Source organism: Varanus komodoensis, unplaced genomic scaffold (genome assembly GCF_004798865.1).
Source record: "Varanus komodoensis strain SLA01 unplaced genomic scaffold, ASM479886v1 scaffold24, whole genome shotgun sequence".
Taxonomy (NCBI): Eukaryota; Metazoa; Chordata; class Lepidosauria; order Squamata; family Varanidae; genus Varanus; species Varanus komodoensis.
This window is the reverse complement of record NW_025335641.1, coordinates 58,915-74,363: the sequence shown is the minus strand read 5'-3', so window position 1 is coordinate 74,363 and position 15,449 is coordinate 58,915. Positions and strand designations below refer to the sequence as shown.

General features: G+C 40.5%; 1 protein-coding gene and 1 long non-coding RNA gene across 6 annotated transcripts in view; one reads left to right on the top strand and one right to left on the bottom strand.

The window, feature by feature from the left end:
* The window catches only part of USP33 (ubiquitin specific peptidase 33), a 63,900-nt gene extending 51,077 nt beyond the window's left edge, over window positions 1–12,823 (top strand). For 4 of the 5 annotated variants that reach the window (XM_044432309.1, XM_044432308.1, XM_044432311.1 and 1 more), the window contains exons 21-24: window positions 4,136–4,244; window positions 7,084–7,186; window positions 7,830–7,898; window positions 11,747–12,823. In XM_044432309.1, the coding sequence (XP_044288244.1) occupies window positions 4,136–4,244; window positions 7,084–7,186; window positions 7,830–7,898; window positions 11,747–11,904 (439 nt within the window). In that variant the 3' untranslated portion in view covers window positions 11,905–12,823. Of the gene's footprint in view, window positions 1–4,135; window positions 4,245–7,083; window positions 7,187–7,829; window positions 7,899–11,746 lie in introns of those variants that run through there. The other variant, XM_044432314.1, reaches the window with a different exon arrangement.
* The window catches only part of LOC123024524, a 31,018-nt gene that overhangs the window by 10,728 nt on the left and 4,841 nt on the right, over window positions 1–15,449 (bottom strand). The gene's annotated exons all lie outside the window — the stretch shown is intronic.

Genomic DNA, 15,449 nt, shown 5'->3' with positions numbered 1-15,449 from the left:
AGACATGTTCCAGAAGGCTACAGCAACAGCTCAGCGTATGGGCATCAGCCCATTTCAACCGAGGGCATGTAAGTGGCCATGGACCCATCTCTTGTAATACCAGCACTACCACACCAGACAACAAGGTCCTTACTCTGGCTGTCCTCAATATGGACAGCAACCACCAAACTGCCAATGCCATCGGGACAGTGCCCAACTCCAGTAAGGCAGGAAATGGCCTGCCTTTGACAAAAAACAGTACTGAGAGGCAGCATAAACCAGTCCCTTAACTAGCAGCCCACCCCTTTTGGGAACTGTCTAAGTCACCATCTTCCCACCTGGGAATCCATCACACCTGACCGGTGAGTACTTTCTATAATATAGCATGGATACAGAATCAAATGACAAAGCTTGCCTCTTCTAGGAATGGTCCACATCACTCCTTCCTCTCCAACCCTAATGGAGGAAGTCAACAATTTACTAGCAAAGGGTGCAATCTGACCAGTGCACCAATCCGAAGTGCAGCACATTCATGCTATTTCACTGTTCCAAAAAAAGATGGCAGTCAGCAGCCCAGTTTGGACTTGCAGTGAGTAAACCATTTCATCCCACTCAAAAACTTCCAAATGGTCTCCCTGCAAGGCATTATGCCACAGTTGCGAAAAGGGGACTGGTTCACATTCATCTATTTAAAGGATGCATACTTTCATAGCAGTATCCATCCCGACTACACCCACTTTCTGCTGTTCCAGATCAGTACCAGATGCTACAGTTCGGTCTCTCTACAACACCAAGAGTATTTACCAATTGCATGGCTCCAGCATGTGCATATTTCCAACTTCAGGGAGCACTAGTTTACCCCTAGTTAGATGTCTGGTTGCTAGTTGCCAAAACTGAACAGGACCTATTGCAGTAAATTAAAATGACCTGCCCTACTGTTAACCACTTGAGTTGGTGCATTAACACCAAAAAAAAAAAAAAAAAATCATGCTTGCTCCTTCACAGACCATACTGTATATTGGAGGAGTTTTCAATTCCGTGTCAGCCCAAGCATACCTACCGCAAGACCAGATGGAGAAGCTCATGGCTACAGCCTCCGACCTTCATACCAGCCCAAGATCCTCTGCATGGAGAATTCAACTACTAGGGCACATGGTGCCAACCCTTGCCATGATTATGCCAGGTTGCGAATGTGCCCGCTCCAGCTCTGGTTTATGACCCGGGCACGACTTGCTGGGAAAAACTTGCATTCTGACCCGGGCGCGACTTGCTGGGAAAAACTCTAATTCTGCCTGACCGTGTATAGGCAAGCCTAGCCTGGTGGATGCTCAAGTCAAATCTATTGGAGGGACTTCCATTCCTAACCATCAGAACCAACAATGACACTAACCACCAATGCATCCCTCACCAGTTGGGGGTGCCCATTCTGGACAATACCAGACCCAAGGGACATGGTCTGGACCCAAAAAGAGACTCCATATAAACCACTTGAAGCTCCTAGCTGTCTACAAAGGTTTCATTGCTCTGCAGAATGTGCTGGTTGGCAGAATGTGCAAATGACCACAGCATTCTATATCAACAAACAGGGTGGAATTAGATCCATAGCACTCACTCAACTAGCATTGCAACTATGGGAGTGGTGCATCTGACATGACATCAATCTGGTGGCCATTCATATGGTGGGAATACACAGTGTGACTGCCAATGTACTCAGCCGCACCCCATTCCAAGTTCACAAATGAGAACTCAACATAGAAATTCTGAACAACATCTTTGTTGCAGGGGGCACCCCATCTGCAGACCTCTTTGCTAGGGAGGACAATGCTGCATACTGCAACTACTGTTCCAGAGTGGGGATTGGAAAGAACTTCATGGGGGAAACCTTCCTCACTCCATGAATGGGAACCATCTTCTATGCCTTTCCCCCATTTCCCCTCATCATGAGGATGATAATGAAAATTAGGAGCGCTCACATGCAAGTCATTCTGATAATGCCATGGTGGCCCAGGCAACCCTGGTTTCCATTCCTGCTCTGTCTCTCCAAACACAACTTGCTTCGCCCACCCTCAATTCCATATTTACTGTCCCAGGCACAGGGGAAATACTACACCCCAACGTTCAAAGTCTTTGCCTAACAACATGGCTCATTGCTTAATGGCCATGACTACCACCCTAATCTCCCTCCAACTACAAGCTCCTACTCCTATCCAAAACTCCATGTCTAACATCGTGAAAGAAAGCACAACCCCAGTGCACATCTCCACTAATAACTTCCTGAATGATCAGCCTAATTACTTGACGGCCACAACCGTTGACTTGAACCCACGGATCCAAGACGTCCTACAGGCAGCATTGTGTCCAACTGCCAAATGCTTTCATTCATCTAAATGGTTATGCAAAGGACCATTCCTTCGACCCAGATACAGTGACCGTACAAAATAAACTGGAGTTTCTACACTCCTTGCACCAAAAAGGACTTAAACCTATATCTGCAATCTCTACCGTCCAAGGTCTTACTGAGGGCTACTCAGCTTTCACTCACAAACATTTCATGAAAGGCCTCAAAAACCTGTATACTCCTGTCTGATCCATTGCCCCCAGTTGGAGTCTATCTGTAGTGTTACATGCACAGATGAAGCCACCATTCAAACCACTCACTGCCATGGACCTTCACCTCATCTCTTGGAAGATTTCTGGTGGCCATCACCTTGGCTTGCAGAGTGAGTGAACTCTGCACTACGAATACATCCTCCATGCTTAACTTTCCACAAGGAAAAAGTGCTACTCCGTACCAATCCATCCTTTCTCCCTAAAGTCTCTTTCTCCTGTCATATACATCAAGAAATAGTGCTCTTGGCATTCTACCTAGCACCATCTACAAACATTGAAAGGGCCCTGGATATGCTCAACATTCACCACATACCAGCTTTCTATCAGTCCCAAACTGAGTCAGTACACAGAAACAACTGTCACATGCAGACCACTCCAAAGGCGATCCAGTAGGTCCCCAATGCCTCACACACTGGATCATAGAGACAATTAAATTAGCATACCAGCTAGCAGACTTGGACTTGTCAGACAATCCTGGAGCTCATTCCACTAAGGCGATACCAACATCAGTGTCCCTCTAGAGGGGATTACCATTAGACATGTTGTGCAGAGCAGCTACATGGTCATCACCATCCACATTCATCCACCACTGTTGGCTCAATGTGAGAGCTAGGTAGGACTGCTCTTTTGGGCAATATGTTGTCATCTATTTTCTTGTAACAACTCCTCCCACCTCCTTTAATGGTATGTTCGTTAGTCACCCATATGTGTGATGCACAGAGACCACGATGAAGAAAGGCCAGTTGTATACCTGTAATTTGTTTGAGTGGTCATCTGTGCATTCACACAATCCACCTGTCGTGCCTCTGTCGGTGTTGGTGGATTATTTTTCTCTCTCTCTACCTACTATTTACATAGCAATAGGTCAGTTAAGGACCTAGAAAAAATGGCAAATGTTGGTCTCCAGTTGGACTGAGAAAAATGTGCGAGCCCTCTTATTTATGTAACAGTGAAGCGGGGAGAGCTCCCACCCAAAATTCTAGGATTAGCTAGAAGAATCTTCCTGAATGTTGCATTGAGCAGGCTCAGCACTCATATGTGTGCATGCACAGATGACCACTGGAAGAATGACAGTTACAGGTATGCAACCTGCCTTTACCTCTTTTGCAATTTGAATAACCTTTAGCTTAAAACAAGACTTGACACACCAGAGCGCTCCAGGGGAGTTCATCTTGCATCACATCATGAGTGACTGCACGCCTGGTCCCATGTCTGGCACCCTCCCCTTCCTCATCAGTGGGTGGCACACCTTTCTGAGTCAGCTGCAGTAGCAGCCACTAAAAAGGGAAGCATTTCCCCCATTGCTGTCTGTGGAGTAGTAGGCAAATAATCCATGAAAGTTAAATCCGCAAAAATCGAGGTTTGACTGTAGATTCTGAATAACTAATCCAAATCAGTGTGGCTTATTGTAGACAGTGATTGTTTCTATTGAAGTATAGAAGCTAAGGCTGTACAAAGAAACTTTCTTGTTCAGTCAAAGAACAAATGTGGGTTTCTAATGTAAATTTTTAACAGTTCAAAATCCATAATAGAGGTCTGATTACAGGTATGGTGGAGGGCCAGCTGTTAACCATCTGTATGTTTGTCATACCTGCCAAGTGGAAGCAGAGAAAATAGAGAAAAGAAGGAAGACAGAACTGGAAATGTTTATTCGGGTAATATATTCTTCCTCCTTTTTTTAATTTAAGTGATTCTTAAACATAAGGGATCCTTAAAACCAACGGTTTAGACTCTGAACCTTTGTTTAGGAAACATTCTTCTGGGCTCACCATCAGCATGGGAAGTGGCCCAAGGGTTGCAGGAAGAAAGAGTGTGTTCCCCTACCTCTTTCATCAACAGGCTAGACCAGTGGTTTTCAACCTTTCCACAACTGGGGACCGGCAAAAACTGGAATACCATCTTGGAGACACACTGAGGCCGAACAAAAAGCACAATACACATAATACAGTATTCTGTGTATTAGTTTCCAAATGGAGAGGAGAGGAGAGGAGATTCTCCAGAACAACCATAAATTGAGCAACAGAAAATGCCAACCAAAGAACAAAATACTGAAATTGGTGCAGTTTGACTCCCAGCCAGTCCCCAGTGAGCCGTCTCTCTCCCCCTTAGCCTGGAACCATAATACTTGGCAGAACATCTCTCACAATCTACACAGGCGCTATGCTCAGTATCTGAGGCCTTCCTCTGGGTACCACCTCTGAGGGAAGCTGTTGACAGCTTCAAGGAAGAAGGCCCTGCCTGTTGCAGCCTCTCAGTTATGAAACAGTCTCTGCACCAAGGCTGGTCTGCCTGCCACCAATTCTGCTATTATTTTGGTGCCAGATGAACTGCCCACTATGCCAAAACATTTAACAACTCTAAATAGCACATGGAAGGAAGGGTAATCTGAGCTGTTTTTAATAGACCTAGTTTTATTAACATTAGTTAATGTTTTTAAATTCTCATTTTAAATTTTGTAGTGAACTGTTATGATTTTATTGTGCGTATTCTGTACTGTATTTGTTGCATTTTATGCACTGTGAACTGCCCAGAGATTCTCATCTGTTGCACAGTATAAGAAAAATAATAGCTAAGGAAAGGATACATCAAGATTCAAATCAAGAACTTTCCATTAACTTTTTTCTGGCCTTTCATCATATGATGAGGATGAGGATGATGATGGAGGTTGGTTTGATTTTGGTTTTTGTGTTTTTTAAAGCATATTCAGGTATCATCCATGCTAGTGTGTGGAGGTGGTATTTCAGTACTGGGACAAGACTCCTAAAACCTTGTGTGTATGTGTGTGCGCGCACACATGTGCAAGATTACATCACTCCACAGAATTCTAGTTATTTTTTTATGTTTCATAATACTGATGATAACCCTCCCAGAGAGAGATTTTTGATAGTTAAACAATCCTCACCTAACCTAGGGTTTGTTTTTAGGGTTTTCGGAGGCTTATTCAACCCTCCGATAACCCTCTAGGGCTACTTTTGGGGGTTGCATATCCATAACAGTGGTCAGCATGCACCACAGTTCCTCAAGGGTAACATAATCTTTGAGAAGCTTTTGGGCAGGGCAGACAGGTCCAGTGTGTTGCCCAAAATCAAGGAGGATAGGACTGGCTGCCTGCCATTATAACATAACTGTCAGTGTCCTGGATCACATGTAATGAGCTGGTATTTTCTTCGTTATTGGGGCTTCTCACTGAAGTGATGGTTGCCATTCTGAATATTCAAGCAAGGTGGGGTGCACCATAGCTTGTCATTATGTGTGAACCCAGTGAAGGTGGGTTGTTGAACTGGTTGACATGGGCTATCTTAGAGTTGGTTTGTTAACTCCTGCAGTGGGCAGGTGGCTTATTAACTTCCACAATAACCCATGGGCTATTTTAGAGTTTTAGGTGGCTTGTTAACTTCCTCAACAGCTCATCCTAGACAAGTTTGCATGCAACAACAGGCTCTCACTGTGGCTTAATATTCACAATGGTGGTCACTGCTACAATGAAAAGTCATGTGGAAAAATTCAGTCACAATGGCTTCTCATATATGAGAACTAGGTCACTTGCTGCTAATTTGTTGTCCCCCTGCTTGTGGATCAGTTCATTCATGGAATCCACAAGTGAAGGTCTAGTGTACTACCTAAGAGATCTGACAGTGTATGGAAACAAGCAACCTTGTTTGAGGAACAGTGGCTGTTGTATAAGGAAGTAGAGATATTTAACATGGACCCAGTACTGTCTATCTCTCACATACATATTGGAGAAGCTGAGTTCTTACTGAAGATTTATGTCCCAACATTCATTTGAAGAGAGCGAAATCCTATTCAATGTTAAATTCTCTAAACATAGTAAGGGTTTACTAACCTTGTATGAATTTTAATCAAGTGCTTTGCAGCCAGGTGACCACTTTGTAAGAAAGCTGGACTAGATAGGCCTTTAGTTTGATCCATTACATTGTTACTCCAAGTTTTTTTTTCACTGTGGCAACCTCAGTAGTAGATGACAACTGGCTATGTAAAGGTGTGCTTTCGCTTAGTCACTTCATTTGAACTTTGGAATGGGGAAACTCTTGAACCCCTGGCATGAGCTAGTTACTGCAGTTGTGTAAACTTGAAAACTATTGGATGACCTCAAATCTAAACTTAGAGCAACTATTCACTTTGTTCCAAAATTCTTTGATCTCTTAAGAGCCAGTGTGGTGTAGTGGTTAGGAGTACAGGACTGGGACTCAGAGATCTGAGTTCTAGTTCCCACTCAGCTAGGGACCTAACTGGCTGACTTTGGGCTAGTTATAGACTCTAGTCCCAGTTACCTCACAGTGTTGTTTTGAGGATAACATAGTAAAGAGGAACAAAATTAATTTGAAAGGAAAAAGGCAAGATATAATAAAACTAAGATGTCTTACAGGGCCATCTTAACAAGTTTACTCAGAAGTAACTGTAATTGGGTTCAAGGGGGTTTACTCCCTAGTGTTTCTAGAACTGTAGCCTCAGAGCTTGTCTTGTGTTTCTCAGCTCAACAGAGCATTTCAAGAGGAGGAGTCTCCATCCATATTCTATTGCATCAGTATGCAGTGGTTCAGAGAATGGGAAGGATTTGTGAAGGGCAAGGACATTGGTGAGTGACTTTCAGAACACCTTTTCAGTAGATGGCATATTTTTTAATAGTATACATTTCTTCTTTCACCACTTAAGACATTACTGTGGTAAAAAATGAGCAGAGTGCAGAAATAATCTCTTATAAAGAGCTGAGATATTCTATAAAAAATAAAGAGAACAAGACTTAATACAGCTTTTTGCACAAGGTAGTTATGCAAAAAAAGGAAGCTACCAAAGCCTGCTGTTAAATCACCAGATAAAAACTTGTTATATTTGCAAGCATATTCCTAAAGATTAGTTTGAATTTCCACTTTAATGAACCTTCATTATAGTTTTGGTCAACAGTCTGCTTGTAAATTATTTTTAAAGATTTGAGTAATGACCCAGAAATGCTCTTTTTAAACTGTTTGCTGTGCAGGGTAGCTGCTATGCCCAAAAAGTAAATGTGCACCTTCTTGTGTGCTTATAGATAAGCTTGTTCAATTGGATCCCTGGACTATATTGTGTTTTTATCTTTTTATATTTTAAGTGTATAATTTTTCATTTTAAAACCCAAGAAATAGAAAATTGGAAGTTCAAGTTACACCATGGTTTGCTTGTTTGTTTGAAGCGTGTTACTTTATTGTTACCTTATACCCTAATATACTTTTCCATCACTCTAGATCCTCCAGGTCCTATTGATAACACCAAAATTGCTGTCAGTAAATGTGGAATTGCTGCTCTGAAACAAGGTATGGCTCCATTGATATAGCCTGTTCTGCATGCAATTTTTGCCTTCTCTACAAAAGTGGTGTTCTACATCAACAGCTTTCTCCGTTTTTGTTTCCATTTGTGTTACACTTGCCACATATGAACCAACATCATATTTGTAAGCATAATTTTGCTACAAAGTTGATTCCAGATTGGCCACTCCATGAATGGCAGGACTACAGGCAGTCTCTGAGTTACGAACATCCAAGTTAAGAACAGCGTGTACTTATGAACACACTGCCATACAGCCTATTATTTTTTTAAAAATTCTGCAGAATATCTTTATTACCATAGAGAGAGACAAGAGGGGAGGGCCTCCAAAGCATCCTAACCCACATATTTGCCATGAGCCTTCCTGGAGCCATTTGCTTGTAGGACTACACCTGAATATTTGAATTGGGAAACCTGCTCAATCTTGTGCTGATTTATCTTCCATCATCAAGTTTTTGATCTTTTTGCAAAGGTCATGATTTTTGTTTTTTGGTAGTTAATTGTCCAATCTTCTTCCTTGTATTATTCAGTCAGCTTCTGCAATGCTCTTGTGAGCCTGATTGGAGTCCTTGAAATAATATTTGCATCATCTGCATATACCCTCTTCATCCGAAAATAAGACCTAACTGGAAAATAAGCCCTAACATGATTTTCCAGGATGCTCGTAATATAAGCCCTACCCTAAAAATAAGTCCCTCAGTTCCCATGAACTGCGAAAAAGTGCCCAGACACCGAGAAGCGCCACTGCTGACTTCTTGGGCAAATCTGTCCAACCTCCTGAACCCCAGTGTGAAGAATGCCAACAAGGACTGCCTTTCCATCTACTTTTCCAAATAGGAAGCCATAACATTGGATCAGTGGGTTCTTTCCATTATAGAAAAGAGATATTGAATTGAATTTGACACCCTACCACCACTTGGAACAGTACACTCAACTCCATCTTCCATCACTTTGGCAAACGAAGTCACCACACTGTTGTGGAAAGGAACAGTCTGTCTCATCCATCCATCTTATCTCCATTGAGGCTTCTTCTGTCAGTACTTGACTGTTTTGAAGAAGGATGGCCATCTCCATCCTATTTTAGACCTGTGGGATGTCCTACCGACCACAACGGAACTCAACCAGGAACAGGACTCAACCAGGAATTGCTTGGTGCTCTCCTGTTCCATCAGAATGAGCTTCTCTTTGTGGACCAACGAAAACAACTTAGTAAACAGGATCACATTCATCCCAATGGAACCACCCCTAACTCTAACAACAGATGGGGAACACACTGCACTGCCAGCAAGGCCCAGGGGGTGTGGACTGAATTGGAATGTGAATGCCACATCAACTACCTAGAATTTCTTGCTGTCCAAAAAGCCTTGCTCACTTTTCGATGGGTACTTTAGGGCAGACATATTTGGATAGCATCTGACAACACCACAGTAATATTTTATCTGATCAAGCAGAGAGGCACCTATTCCGCACAAGTGACTTGACTCACACTATGAATATGGGACTAGTGCCTAGCACACAACATAACCATTACAGCCTTCCATTTAGCAGGAACCAAGAAAAAGACAACAGACACTCTGAGCGGAATACCACACAAAATTCACAAATGGGAACTACATCCGAACACTCTACACAGACTTTTCAAAACTCATTCTGCGTGTAATAGTGGCAAACTTGGTATGCAAAGCATTTTGTTTCCAGGCTGGAATTAGGAAGGAGTCACTCAGTGATACCTTCTTCCAACTGTGGACCAGAACATTTTGATACCTATTTTCACCATTCCCTATGATTATAAAAGCACTGTCCAAAATTTGCCAGGACAAAACAAACTGCATCGTGGTGACCCCATGGTGGCCCCATCAACCATGGTTTGCTCACCTCCTCCATGTATCAAACCACAGGTTCATCTGACTCGCAGAGATGCAGGACATCATCTCTTGAAACCAGAAAATGATTTTCTATCCAGATGTTGGAACCCTCTGTCTGACAGCATGGAGGACTGCCAGTAGACTGTAACCTGTCTCTCCAACCCAGTATCCAAACCATTCTAGATGCAGCATTGAGACTTAACACACACCTTTCCTACATAGCCAAATGGAATGCTTTTCAAACCTTTGCAAAGAAAGAGTTCTTCATCCCACCCCAAGCCTCTATCCATCAGATCTTAAACTTCCTACATTCGCTCCATACCAAGGAGCTAAAACCATCATCTGTAAAAGTTGACCTTGCTGCCATTTCATTATTCCATGGAATGGTTGAAGGGTTCTCAATCTTCTCCTACCCCATTGCCGGACAGTTCTTAAAAGAACTCCACAACATCAATCCACATATCTGTTCCATCTTACCAGGAGTTTGTAGTTCTACAAGCACCAACAAAGCCTCTGTTTGAACCCCTCAGCACTGTAAACCTATGCGTCCTCTCTTGGAAGGTAGCCTTCCTTATAAGAATCACCTCTTTGAGGAGAGCAAGTGAGTTGAGTGCCCTACGAACAGACATACCATTCCTCATTTTCCATTAAGACAAGGTAACCCTCTGACCAGACCTTGCATTCCTACCAAAAGTCACCAGCTCTTTTCACCTAAATCAGGCCATTATCTTACCAGCTTTTCCCCCAATGCCTTCTACCCCGCAACCCCAGAGAAGTCCCTTCACAAATTGGACAAAGGGCCCTAGCCTTTTACAGAGCCTGAACTGAGCCATTTTGAAGAACTCGATGACTTTGTCAACAACAATGAGCAATGCAACGGTGAAGCTGTCAGTTCCCAATGAATTGCCCATTGGATTGTGAACATTATTAAAGTGGCATACTATCTCGCACAGCTACCACTTCCAGAAGATTCCCAAGGTGCTTTCCACAAGAGCTATGGTGTCTTCCACAGCCTTACATGCTGGTATCCTATTAGAAGAACTTTGCTGCACAGTGACATGATCTATGCCCTCTACCTTTGTAAGTCATTACTGGCTCAATGCCCGTGGCAGACAAGAGTGCTCCTTCAGCCAAGCTGTACAATCTGCAGTTCTCTAAGGATGACACCTCCCACCTGCATTTAACAATAAGCTGGGTAGGCACCCGTATGTGTGATGCACAGAGACCATGAAAAAGAAAGGAAGGTTGCTTACCTGTAACTGACATTCTTCGAATGGTCATTTGTGTATTCACGCAACCCACCAGCACCGCGTTGATGTCACCTGTCATCTGGGTTTTCTGCACAATTATTTCTCCTTCCTCACATTCTGTTCCATTCTGGAGCAGACCATTTCCTTCTCTCTTCCTATCCTTGGTTCCGAGGCCCAAATGTTGATCTCTTTTGAACAAGGGAAAATGGTGGGGACCTCTCTTATTTATACTGGAGGGAGAGGGGGTGGGTTCCTGCCAAAACTTTAGCTGAACTTCAGAAATATTTCCAACAACAGGGACCACACAGGCATAGAGCCCAAATGTGTGAATGCTCTCAAAGAACATCAGTTACAAGTAAGCAACCTTCCTTTTTTTAACCCTTATGATTGCTAGGCAAAAAGAAACCTTTGAACTATATAGACAGTTAGTTTGTGGAAGGTAGAATTCCTTTATAACTTCCAATCTCATGCGCACAAACATCAGGTTTAATTAAACAGTTACTTAGGAGAACAACATGCAATGAACCTGGACTCCAATTGGATTGGTGATTATGTACACTAATGTTGCTAAAATGGAATCTCTGGAATGTGATCTGCACAGACTGCTGTGCTTGCATTTCCTTGAACTTGGGACCTTGATATTAAAATGTACCATCTTCTGAGCAAAATATTTTCTAAAATACTTAAGATCTTTACATCCTGTATCTTTACATTTTTTTTCAGGAGCCGATTCTGGACAGATTTCTGAAGAAACATGGAACTTTCTTCTGTCAATATATGGGGGAGGGCCAGAAATCATACTGCGGCCACTTGTGGCTCAAATTGAACCTGAACCATTAGAAACTGAAGATAAGATTGAGTTAGAAACACGTTGTCTGTAGTCATCACTACAAAGATCAATAATTACAACATAACTCTCATTTAACAAACATTCCAAAAAATGTTTAAGTTGTTTTTGTTTTCCCTGTGAGCAGACTGAATTTTGGGCATTATTGCATCTGTGAAAAATGAATTGACACTTGTAACACACAGATTCTTTAAAAATGTATTAGAAGCTTTCAGAAAGACTGGTCTGGTCTTGAAAAGGTAATTTTCTTGTCCTACATAATTGTATGTATGCAAAATATAATGGAAGGATTTAACCATTCTTTTTAATATATCTATGAATTTTGAGGCTGTTTCAAATCACGTTTTGTCAAGACAAGATTTTAAAAGGGTTTTGAGTACCATTGATGAAATTTAACAAAAATACATACTTTTAATGTTCTATGAAAACTCAGGAAAAGTTAGGTTTCACTTTTATTTGCACTGCACTGTAGAAAAGCATAATGACCTAAAAGTGTCCAATGCTTTTCTTATTTGAATATATAAGCTATATGAATTATTTGTCAGCAGATGTAACTTACTGCTACTGTTTAAACCTTCTGATAAGTTACATATTCCATGTAAGCTAGTATAATCAATAGTATGCATCAGTTTAACTAAACAAGCCTATAATTTAAGAGTGTTTGTTCTGAAGTGGGTATGTTAACTGCTTGTGCACCTGAGAAATTTTCTAATCTTTTTGTAAATTAAATGCATCCATAGTTTAATGTGGAAAAACTGTACAGTTGCTCGTTGTCCATTAGCATGATTAATGTTGTCTGATATTGAATTGAATAAACACAAGATCGCAAAGGTATTCTAGATTATTCATATTGAAATGTTGAATGTCACCCAAATATTTTACTTCTTGATTACTGCTAACATATAAGCAATATTATTAAATGCTAATTCAATAAAAACAATTTTTAAAATGGTTAACAGTGTTTGAACTTCAAACATGGTAAAGTAATATATTAGAAATATATATTTTAGTTTGTCACTATATGTTAATATAATTTCAAAAATGAAAGCAAGGTCTCTTTTGTCTGGAGAAACCTTCAGAAGCACATTCACTCTTGCACTAAAATTATATATTTAGATATTGTGAGCAATTTTTGTTGTTGCCTTCATACTCTAAAAATGCTTGAGGATAGCAATGCTAATATTGTGTTCTCCATATAGACTGCTTTACGGTGTGATACATCTGTATTGTTGGAGCACAATTTGATGCTTGATTATAAGTAAAATACTAGTGATGGTGAAAAAAAATCTGTTCTTATTGTGCAGTCTCTCTGCCCTAGCTTCCACATGTTTATTGTCAAGTTGCCACTGAGGCAAAGTGTTCTCCATATGTATAGTTTACTGTAAGAAGTGAATGGGAGACTTTGTACTGTTTTGCATCATTGTGTTAATGAGAAGAACTTGGCTCTGTGCTGGATTTACCTTTTGCCTGTTTCTTAAAGGCAGTATTGACAAAACTATAGTATTTTGGATTATGTAAACTAAAGTAATGTCATAGCCCTTTGTAAGAGCAATAGTGTTTTAAGCTTTTGTCAGTCCTAATCAGCAGCACCAAAAGTTCTGGTATTTGAGCCAGAATATCTGGAAGGTGCTGTCTAAAGTGACTAGTTTTAACATACTTTTGTAATTCTGAGAGCCTATTTTGCCTTATACCAGGATAAAAGAATCCTAAACTGTTTAGGGTATTTGTCTTTGGTTCATTAGCATTTTGTAGAACAAACTCGGTTGGCTGCCTGTGGTTCCTTTCATAGGAAAAGAACTATGTGAATTATTTCAGGAAAGCCCCGGTTTGCACATGCAAAGGGCAGCACTTGGATACATCTGTGTGTACGAACAGGTGGCAAGGAACCAACTATGCAAGTTAATGGCTTCTCACATCCATCTGCTCAGGAGCTATCTACTTTTTTGCCACATTCATGCCACTTATTTATTTATACTTTGGCCTGTGGTATAGCAATGATAAGGGGCTTAAGTTTTTCCTAGCCTAGGTCTGATAGAGTTACCTGAAAAATAAAATACCAACATAATAAGGCAACTGCGTGAAAATGAGGTGACTTAATCCTTCCTATGCATGTCTTTAGAACCAAGCCATATAATTCTGAATGCAACCATCTGTTCTAAGAGAAGATGGCACATCATTTTTAAGTGTATGCACTCTTATATAAGGGGAAAAAAAACTGTATTGCAGAGGTTTGGGATGAAGCTGCCAAATTAGAAACCATCCTACATGCTAATACAGTTTCTTAATACACAAATCCTTAAGCCACTGTGTGTCAGACATAGTGAGCAAATTATGATCCAATAGTGTCAAAGTATAGTGCATTTTCCTTATATATATAAAAAGCCATCATTTACCTTGTGAAAGAAAAAAATAAATGGTTTACTTCAACATTGTTCGTGGATGGATGAAATAATCCAAATCAAGTTTGCTCACTCCTTCAATTATCTTCACTCATTGATGAGACTGTATTTATAGATGTTTGAATTCTATTTTCTTAAGATCCCTTGGAATCTTCTAAATGAATTCTAAGTCCTTGTTATATGACACTGTGTTGAGCTAAAAACAAACTCCAGCAAAAAGAGCATGATATTTTAGCCTTTCCGGCTTTAGAGAAAACTGGAAACAGTCTTTGCCAATTAAGAAAAATCCATATAAATGTATATCTCATGTAAATAGAAAGTTGCATACTGTATCTCGATACTATGGATTTTATTTTTTATATATTTTGGTGCAGGTCAGTGGAGAAAATGATATCTGATTCTGCTGAACAATCCATCTTTTTCTACATTATCTGTTAATTTAAATTGCAGATGTAGTTTTTCAAGGAAATCAATTCTTTTATTGGCTTTCTTAGATACCTCTTTGTAATATGCTGTTTTAAGCCAAGATGTCCTGGTTCCCATAGCAACACATCCCTCTCCTCTTCTCCCATCCTCCCTGCCTTTCAAATGTTAGATGAAAAAGAACTGAAAGGCTGCATAGGCTGATGTTTTTACAAGTGAGCCTTCATCATCCCAAACTGAGCAAGTATCTTCAAAAACAGGCACCAAGTTTCTTGATGTGATTTTGTGCCCTATTAGCCAAACCTACTCCTGAACACTTGTCAAAATTCTAATGGCCTTTAATTCTGTGGGTTAAAAATTGAAGATGATTCAAAATTGCAAAATTAAAACTTTGAACTCTTTGATTTATTAAAAATGTGTAAGAGATAATTTCATATTAAGTAAAATCCTTTACTTAAAAAGCAAGACAAAAGAGCCCTTTAAATAGAGGCAGTGCATTCTCTCATTTTTGTAATGTACTTGAAATAGAATTTCTTCAAGTGAGTGTTATTACACAGTAAGAAAATAGGAAATGAAAAATTGTACCACAGAATGCTACATTATTATGCATTCAGTATGTTGACACAGTCAGTATCAAAAATTGTATCAGTTAATTTCATAACCTAAGTTTTCATAGAATCTGAACACATTCCTTTCCAAATTACATAACCTATGTTAAGTTAATGTGTTTTGAAGGAACAGAGTGCTAAGCAGTAGC